General features: G+C 38.6%; 1 protein-coding gene across 1 annotated transcript in view; it reads left to right on the forward strand.

Annotated features, from left to right (window-relative positions):
- Positions 1-7,313, forward strand: part of LOC114750158 (plant UBX domain-containing protein 2) — a 30,706-nt gene extending 23,393 nt beyond the window's left edge. Inside the window, exons 5-7 of the mRNA XM_028938707.1 lie at positions 2,979-3,884; positions 4,699-4,977; positions 7,063-7,313. Of these exons, the coding sequence (XP_028794540.1) occupies positions 2,994-3,884; positions 4,699-4,977; positions 7,063-7,296 (1,404 nt within the window). The 5' untranslated portion in view covers positions 2,979-2,993 and the 3' untranslated portion in view covers positions 7,297-7,313. The remainder of the gene's footprint in view (positions 1-2,978; positions 3,885-4,698; positions 4,978-7,062) is intronic.
- Positions 7,314-10,167: the final 2,854 nt, after the last annotated feature.

Raw genomic sequence — 10,167 nt, forward strand, 5'->3', positions numbered from 1 at the left:
CATTCGTTCTCATATAGTCATACTCATACGTGTACAAAATAATTCTAACTATGAAACACGGATAGAAAATGGGTCAGAGAGACTAACTAACAGAGTTGGAGGCTGCCTTCTGCCTTGTTGTGAGCTGCTTCGCTAGTCGATGGTTGTTGCTTTGGTGGTAGCTGCTTCGCTGGTCGGTGGAGGAAGATGAAGTGGAGCTGGTCAGCAGTCATTGCTTTCGATGAGGTGTGACCGACCGAGACTGAGAGACAGAGGGAGAGTGAGAAGTAGACTCTGAGATTGAGAGGGAAGAGCCGAAGAGGGAGACCAAACTGAGAGGGAGATTGGGAGAGGGAGACCGAGACGACGAGACTGAAAGGGAAGAGTCGAAGAGGGAGATTGGGAGAGGGAGACCGAGATGGCGAGACTAAGAGACTGAAAGGGAAGAACTGAAGAGGGAGATTGAGAAAGGGAGACTGAGACACGGAGACAGGCAAGACCGAGACAGTGAGACGGAGACACTGAGAGTGGGAGGGGACTTCGTGAGAAGGGGTTGCGGCTGCTGCTTGGCACAATGACACTAAGGCTGGTTGACTCACGAGTGGATTTAGGGGAAGACCAAAATTAATATTAAAAAAATAATAATATATCTTGAGTAGGGCTAAATAGGCAAGGAAGGGCACCCTACCCACAGCCTGACCCTGCCCGTGATCTGCCTTACCCAAAACTTTTTTTTTTTTTGCTTCAATTTTTAAAGCCGGGCTGGGCTGTTTTTTCCTCGGGCTCGGGCAGGCGCATCAGGCGGACGAACATTATAAACACCCCAACTATATCCCACTTTCAGCGGGAAAAAAATTAGGATCAGTGGTTAATGATGGTCTTTTAGCAAGGAAGACTGAAAAGGCATTCGATCCAGGAATAGGTTGACCGGAAAGATTCACAAGAGACCATTAGAATTAACAACTACACTAGTTCTTTATTTATAAAAAAAATTAGTTCATATGATAAATAAAGTTGAGTTTGTCAATTTTGCGACGTCACAGTCCTTTATGAAAATCGATCCTGTCAAGTCCATGGTGTTTCAGAAGGAAAAAGGGGAAAATAAAAGGAGAAAAGAGAATAGTAGGTGATGTCGATGGGGAACGGGAAAAAGAAAGGACAAGGAGTCGAGAAATTCTTGCATACACCCAGCGTACCACCTCATTTGTGCACTGGCCAGTCATATTTTGACAGCTTGATGAATATTTATCCTACTTGTCAGTCCGCATGTCACTCCTCTCCCTCTATTATTTTAATTATTGTTTTTTGACATACGTGCTCCTTTATTTGCTTTTTCTCCTTCTCTCTCCTGTCTGCAAAATTTTTTTCAAAAACTTTCATTTTCCCTCTCTGGCTCTCTCCGTCTCAGTGCCCCACTCCTCCCATCTCTCTTCCCTCTCTCAAGTACCGCCATTTCTCCCTTCTCCCTCTCTCAAGCAAGTGGATATCATGAGACCCACCTCCATCGGAGTACAGGAGAGTGGCCTAAACTGCCGATGCCAGCTGAAAAATGTGGCGCTCCACGGAGGGATCAGAGTGTGCGCCGATCGTGGCCGCTGCCTCAACGCCTCTGAAAAGTGACGACGCTAATGTCTAAGCTTGGTGAGCTAGTAGTCGGTGACTAGCATGTGGATGCCAGAGGAGGTATAGAACAAGATACTGATTTCTCACAGGCCGGAAACTTCTCTTTCTTTTTCATATTTTCCGAACAAATCAGACACCATATGGGAGAGAGAGATGGAGGGGAGGGGAGAAAAGACATGAGCAGCGAAACCCACAAACACATGAAGAGTGATTTATCAGAACCTCCACAGGGCCTCTTACCGCGACAAGATCATATATGAGAGATGGAGGGGATGAGGGAAGGCCGAAAGGGAAAGACGAAAGAGAGGGTGGCGTGGTGGCGGAAGAGAGATGGGAGGAGCGGCGGCAAACAAGGGAGGGAGAGTGAATTTTTTTTTTTTTAAAATTGCAGATGGGAGAGAGGACAGAAGAAAGAGACAATAAAAAAACACATATTACTAAAAAAATTTAAATAATAAACAGGGAAGGTGTCACGTTGGCGGACAAATAGGATAGAGATTCCTTGAGCTGTCAAAATGTTACTGGCCAGTGCACAAATGAGATGGTACGCTGGGTGTATGCAAGAATTTCTCCAAGGAGTCATACACAAAAAAATAAAATATTACTATCTCCGGATCTTAATATAAGACTTTATTTAACTTTTAGTTTAATCCTAAATATAAGACTTCAATCCATTTTATGTCTTATATTTATGCATTTTTTTCAAGGTAGTCCTTGTAACAATGATAATTTTAATCAATATACTTGCTTAGCAAGGAAATTTTAGAAAAAACAACATACAGTTATTACAAATAACTAATTTTCTTTCCGTAATCTCCTCAAATTAGTCAACTAGCTCTTATAATTAGGACTGAAGGTAGTATTTTATTTTTATGTTGTTAAATAATTTTTATTTTAATAGGTGAAAATCTAAGACGAATTTTTTGGCCATCCTGAGACGATACTCTTTTAACTATAGTCGTATTAACCAATAACTTTTATTAAAAAAATTATTAGTTAAGATTTTTATATCTAAACTATTTAAATTAGATTTTAACTATACGGAAGAGGTGGCGGGATTTATTAGTTAATCCCCCTTGCGCGTAACCGCGCGAGACTATTTCTCTGTGAACTGTGTCTAAACAGTAGCGCTAGCTAACGGCGAGTTTCAGGGTTTCTTGCTTGCTAGTACTGGCCAAGAATGCAAAATTCTCTTCCTGACTTTTCAAGGTCTTCGGCCTCCTTACTTCTCCTTTCATTTCATTTCCTCTTCAATATCTCCGAAAATAAATATCAAGCTTTTCTCTTCCGGGTTTATTCAATAGAATCTTCATAATTTTATCAATCCTTTTTCCTTTTGGCTTCTTGGGATTCTGTATCGCTTTTCGCTGATCATTGAAGCGTCTGTGGACATGGGCGACATGAAGGATAAATTTAAGACTTTCATGAAGAAAGTCTCTCCATCACCCTCCGGTAAATTCAAGGGTCAAGGAAGAGTTCTAGGATCGTCCTTATCTCCATCTTCATCTTCTCCATCCAGTAGTTCTATTCTTCTCCGTCCTCCTCAGAATTCGGGTCCAAAACCAGGCTCTGCATCGGCGAACTCTCGACCGTTACCCCAGAAAACGATCGATTCGGAGTCGAATAGGAAGGAAGGCTCGAGTAAGTCAAATCCTGATCGCAAACCGGCGGACGGGTTTGACCCTTACGATTCATTGATAACTACGGGGAAGAGATCTAAAAATGGCTGTTCTTTGGATGTGTATGAATGTCCCATATGTGGGCTATCGTTTAGGTCCGAGGAAGAGGTGTCTATACATGTGGATACCTGTCAAGGTAACCCAGTTGAGCCTGATGACGGAAATGGTGTCTCACAATTACCTGACAATGGAGTTCAGTCAAGAACTGAATTGGAGGCTTGCATCAGCATGTATATGTCAGGGAAGCCATCTGAGGGTTCAGTTGAAGTTGTCCTCAAACTGTTGAGGAATATTGTGAAGGAACCAGATAACGCGAAGTATAGGAAAATTAGGCTGACTAATCCAAAGATAAAAGAGGCTGTTAGTGAGGTTGCAGGAGGAGTTGAGCTGCTGAACTATGTAGGATTTGAGCTAAAGGAGGAGGATGGGGAGAGATGGGCAGTGATGGAAGTTCCTATAGAAGATCAAATGAAATTGATGAAGGAGGCAATAGTATTATTGGAATCAACAGTACTACAAGAACCTGCAAAGAGAGACAATTTGGCATCTGAAACATGTGCTGAGATGGATGAAGAGGCAGAACCGAAAAAGGTGGACAGAGAGGTATAAATCATATAGATAATATTTTTGAAATTCAATTGTTTGGTTTTAAAGGTTTTCTGTAAGTATTCATATTGCGAGTTTTGCCCGGGTGGAAGAATTTTTTTTCCTTCTTTCTTTTGGGGATTCATGATCTAATTGGCGGCTTGATAGGTAAAGGAAAATTGTTGGGATCTAATAAATTATCTACCACCTGAGGTGAAGATGCAAGAAAATGTCACTCAGATATTATTTCCCCTCCTTCTGCCATGGCCGCTGATCAGTACAACAAGATTCACTTTCTAAATGCAAATTTGCTGACCTTAGAGAGAGCTTTAGAATTCCAAATTGGTTTATCTAATCAAAACTGAATCCAATTTGGAGGGAGTTAAATATTGAAAGAAAAAATCAAGAGGATAAATGCTGGAAGAGCCAAGAGTCCATTTTCCCCTATCTAATCGAGTAGAATAAAAAGCCTCTGAATCGATGCATTTTAGAAAGAAGAGAGATTATAAAGGTGAGGAAAAGCCTTCATGAAGGAAACATCATCTTCTATCCTGATAACCTCCCAAAATCTAAATCATGATCCATCATCCAATCTTGTTGCCATTCTGCATAAATAGTATGCGGCAGTGACCTTTTCTGGTTACTGTTGCAATTATATTTTGCATCACTCAAACGTGCTTTTGTCATTTCTTTATTCTTAGTTGGTCTGTTGCAAAAAAAAAATTTATTAGTTTGTCACTTGAGCCCTCTATAATTTATAACAGAAGATAACCCGCTGTGTTCAGGTTGAATATATCTAATCATGTTTTGGGGAAAAAACGATTTTCTTCAGGTAAAGGTCTTCTTTGCTGTACCAGAAAGCATTGCGGCAAAGATTGAGCTACCAGATTCTTTCTATAACCTTTCAATTGACGAGGTGAAAAGAGAAGCTGAACTAAGGAGGAAAAAAATTGCGGAGTCTCAGCTTTTAATCCCCAAGTCACTAAAAGAAAAGCAAGCAAAAGCTGCTAGGAGGAAATACAGAAAAGCTATGATTCGGATCCAGTTTCCAGATGGAGTAGTGCTTCAAGGTGTATTTAATCCATGGGAACCAACAACTGCTTTATATGAGGTTTGTTCTAACTTCTAGCACGTACTTATGATACTTTATTCTAGAGAACCGATTTTGAACATAAAGTTTTGTTCGTCCATCTTGTTTTAGCCCTGTTGGAATAAGTTAGCATGACATCTGGTTTTCAACTGATTATCTCCAATACTTCTGCTGTCACTTATTTGTCTGACAAGAAGCTTTCTGTATTGAAATAACGAGGAATTTCTCTGGTTCGAAGTGTAACTTGATTGCTGTTAATGATCATTACTGGCTATTATAATTTTCATGTTATCAGTTACCTCTCCATACATAATGCTTTTTTTTTTTCACAATTCGTGGGAGGCGTTAATGCCTTACACTTCAACAGCCCTGGTCCAAGGCAATCCCATCTAGTATCGTCCTATGGCAGTCAGTGGCTCATCTAAAATAACCGGTCCAGCCTCGTGATCGTGAGCATGGCCACCTAACCTTTTCCCTTCCCTGAAGACATGATTAAACTGAACCACCTAATCATGGCTCACAAAATTATTTATCTTCTGAATTTAACTCAAACAAGTGAGGCAACCTTGAGCACCCTTCCATGAGCAGGTCTGATGCTCAAGCGGAAATAGATTTCGTTCTTATCATTTTGAATCCCAAATCCTACGCCATCTCCAATCCACCTAGGGAGCACACCGCACATCTCCACAGACAGGACTCCTCATTCTCCGAGGTTTCTAACAAAACCTTTTTTGTTGCTTAGATGACTGCCCAATATGCGCCTATCAGTTGCTGCTTTAGCATTAATATTTCAACTATTTAATTCCCTATTATTTAGAATTAGTCTAGAAAATATTTTTAATTTAATTTCCCCCTGATTGGATGCTTAATCGTTGCGATTACATTGTGAACACTGGCTTTATATGTTTCCTACTCTGTTTTCGATAAGAAACAAAATTACTCTTCTGATGCTGCTCACTTCGTACCATTTACCTCTGCCACCTTTAGAGACTCCTTTACGACCACACCCCATCCCTTCATTTGAGCTGGACCCGTCAGTATTGCAGGTCACCTTGCCCTCTTCTGGATCCCAATCCCAAAACCAAAAAACACTTTACAATTTGTAAATCTGTCTTTTCCCATTTTTCCTCTTGTTTAGATTAATCCATTCTTCCCTATCTGCAAAAAAGGAATTCCAGAAACTAATATCCACTGACACGTGCCAAAACCTTGTACTCATACTACAATCTCTCACCATGGGAAGATTTGACTTAGCAAAGCCACATCTTTGCCTATGATCATTTGTCATCACACCTCCATGCATATGAGCATAATTAGAGAAGGTAGCTTTTGTGGAGTTGAAAATTTCCAAACAATATTCCAATTGAATCGCACACTGTTCTGTATGGGGGGTTACTGAAGTTTATAAGCTGATTTAACAGAAAACACATTCTCTTTAGATGGCTTCCACACAATGACATCTCATCCTTATGAGGATTTTGGGTTGGGGACATTGGCAATTATATTACAAAGTAGCAATTTATTAAGCTGGTCCTTGTCCCACCGCACATTTTTAGCAAGTGCACATACTGGCATATTTGATCCTCGCTGACAGGTTGGACGATTAATCCCTGAAGCTTCTTGATGCTCAGAACCCAAAGAAACAGTTCAGAATTCACATTATTACCCTTGCCCATATTCCAGCCAATGCAATTCAACACATTTTCCCAAGGATTGCATACCCCGCGTCAGAGATTTCAAGAGGATCCCCTCTTCATAACCAATGAAATTACATGATCCCCTCGTTTACTTTTGCTTGTGATCACTCTTGCCCAAAGCTCATCCCTCCTTGCCACAAGAAACCATCCCACTTTAATTAGCCAGGCTTTATTATTTTTGTTGTTTTATTTTTATTATTTTTGCTTTTTTGGGTTCCTTGATGATGTCTATATAGTATATCATGCTTTGCGTATTCTCTGCTACGCCCAAAAAGCAACTGTCTTATTTTGTTTGGTGATAAAACTATCAAGTCTTTGCTTTGGTTGAAATCTGAAAAACGACTATTTTTATTAGCTTTTCTGGATCTCTAACTCGGCCTAAGTTTTGTTTCACATGATGGTGAAACAGTTCGCCAGCTCCGCATTGAAAGAACCAAGTTTGGAATATGACCTAATGCATCCTGTACTTGTTCAACGACGGGTAATCCCTCATTTAGCCAGAGCAGGGGAGAAAGCCGTAACACTAGAGGACGAGGATCTGGTGCCTTCAGCTCTTATTAAGTTGAAACCTCATGAAACGGATTCTGTTGTTTACACAGGCCTCAGAAATGAATTGCTTGAAATCAGTGAACCTCTCTCATGAGAGATTAAACTGTTGCTTCCGCATGTGCTTCATCAGTTTCTTTTCTACTTCTCCACTTCTATTATTAGGTGGGAGGGATGCAGATATATTGCCTTTTTTTTTTTTTGGTTAAGGTGCATCCAACATCCCGAAATATTTTTTCGGGCACATTCAGCACCCTAAAGTATTTTCAGGTATATCCAGTACCTCAAAGTATTTTTTAGAAGCGTCCAGCACTCTGAAATTTTTTTTTTTGTCTTGATGCTGGATGCACCAAAAAATATTTTTGGGTGCTCTACGCATCTAAAAAAAATACTGAGATGCTGGATGCACCAAAAAAACACTTTACGGTGCTGGACGCATCTAAAAAAAAAAATTTCAATATGCTGAACGCATTATAAAATACTTTAGAATACTGGATGCACCTAAAAAAATATTTCGGGATACTGGATATATTTTAATTTTTTTTTTGGGGGTGTTTTATTGTCATTTGCTGTCAAACAGTCCTATATTACCGATGGGCATAATGTTCTTCAGGCTTATCTTCTGGAAATAATGCTATTTTCCAGGGTTGCACTCGAAGTCCTGCTCTTGAATGGAGTGTTGATCTGGGTGACCGCCCCACAGCTTCACTTTGAATGGCCAACGGCTTCTGCGTGTTTCATGCTTCTGTTTAGGATGGTCCAAACGGTCTTCATAGTAAGCTCCGCTTAACTGCAAGTTAAGAATGTTAAAATTAATTTGTCTCATAAAATCTCAAAATAATTCTCGATAAACATTAGTAGTTGGAGAAATTTAGTTAATTAGTTGGGAAGTTTTATAATTAATTAGGAATACCAGGTAAAAGATTAATTCTCTACGTAAAGCATGCTATATCATAAAATATATGCATATATATAGGAAATCTTTTATAACAAGAACATGAAAAAGTAAAAATAAATGAATGATATAAGAAATAAGAAATTTATCCGATTAGACGTGATCGGAAGTTGTAAATAACCAACGGAGCTTTCATCTTCTCTTTCCAATAATTTAATAATCCATTATGCGTCCAATTTTCACATTACTCTTCAATATATGCCTTGCATAAGAAATCGTCGAACAAAAATCAATAATAAAAATTCAGTAAATATATCAGTCACGCATGACGTTTTCATTGTCTATCATTTAATATCGAGTTCAAAGCATGTGGTTTGAGATTTTTTTTTTGGGGGGAAAACAATCGTTATAATTGAAAGTTTGCTTTTTATTTTTAATATTAGCTTCTCTTTTCCCTGAGGAAGATTCACACGGACAGTCAAATCAACAACCACTCTCTGGTGATCGGATGATAGCTTTGTAAGAGCAATTTGAATAACTTTGCGGGAGTGCACATGGTTGAGGGACGCTCATTCCTAAAGTATATATTCTATATTGACATATGAATAACTAGCAAAATCCCCCGTGCAATGCACGGGCCACAAGAATATCAATCAATGACTGCTATCGTCCATTAAACATCACTCAATGTGGGGACATCATATCAAAATGAGATTAGAGCAACTCTTTTAAAACATATGCGGCTAGTTACATTGTCATGAACTTTGCAGAACATTACTCAATGATTTGAATAGAGGGGGATCCAAATGCCACAGAAAAACAAAATAAGAAAAATATTATGGAGGTACATACATGCGGCAGTAGTCGTGGTGCGCAAGTACAGCAGCAACTTAAGATCATCATCAAATAACACCCTTGTGGCACCCCAAAATGAGCTAAGCACAGATTCAGTTGCATATAACAACTATAAGTATGATAAAATATCTCGCTCCATCCAATAAATATTGAATCTTGCTATTAATAGAAATTACAAACATGAACTTGTGACTTATTTAACAAATGAAGGGAAAATTGTCATACCATGATTCTTATAAACCATGCCAACAACATATTGTGTAATTAGAAAATCCCCAGCTCTCACCCCCTGGCTTTTATCTTGGCAAGAGTAACGACAGCACACTCATCATAAAGCTTAATACTCAGCTCCTTTGGTTGACTGACAAAATTTAATTTCCATCACCGCAAAAAGATGAAAGCATCAGTATGTAAATTAAAATGGGATAACACATTAAGTTTACAAGATCAAAACCACAATACCATCCTTTTGACGCAAACCTCCAATTCCTTCCTATATATTCCAATAAGCTTTATAGGACTAACAAAACTCTAATGTTTCAAAAGTCCATAAATATCTGCATCACCCAAAACTTTTTTAGAAATCAGATTCGCTTTCAAGGCTTCAACCATTCACAAATCAAAAATCGTGACAAAATCTTGTCATTAAAAAAAAAATTCTTCAAATATTCCACCATAAATTTCAAAAACATTTTTCAAGTTAAATGAATAACAAGGAAACTCATCTATTCTCTTCACAACCTTAGTTGAAGCAATGAAACATATATCTATCATGCAGACCAAGACCACCAACATGAACATTAAAAGCAAAAATTTGGTACACACCACCTTCAACAAACTTTGACGCAAGTTGCTCACTGTGATCATTAGTCATTAAAAAAAACATATTTACTGTTACTATTATATTATTTAGAGTAAAAAAATTATTATATTCTTATAAACAAACCCTAAGCTCTCTCCTATAAAACCTTTTTCCTATTCACTCTTTTCTACTATTGTCTCCACACTAGTCAGGTATTATTCTTCTCCCATTCTTTCCTCAAGTCAATCACCATTTTTCTTTAGTTTATTACTACATAATCTCTTTCATTCTCATATCTTCATTGTTCTTTTTCGTCCTCTTTCCTTTGCTATGAAGATCAATAAGACCTCCTCTTGTACAGCATCAGACCCATTCACCACCAAAATTAATTATGGATGTTTTTCCAGGAAATTTCA

This window comes from Neltuma alba, unplaced genomic scaffold (assembly GCF_004799145.2).
Source record: "Neltuma alba isolate B1F8T4 unplaced genomic scaffold, ASM479914v2 tig00006337_pilon, whole genome shotgun sequence".
Taxonomy (NCBI): Eukaryota; Viridiplantae; Streptophyta; class Magnoliopsida; order Fabales; family Fabaceae; genus Neltuma; species Neltuma alba.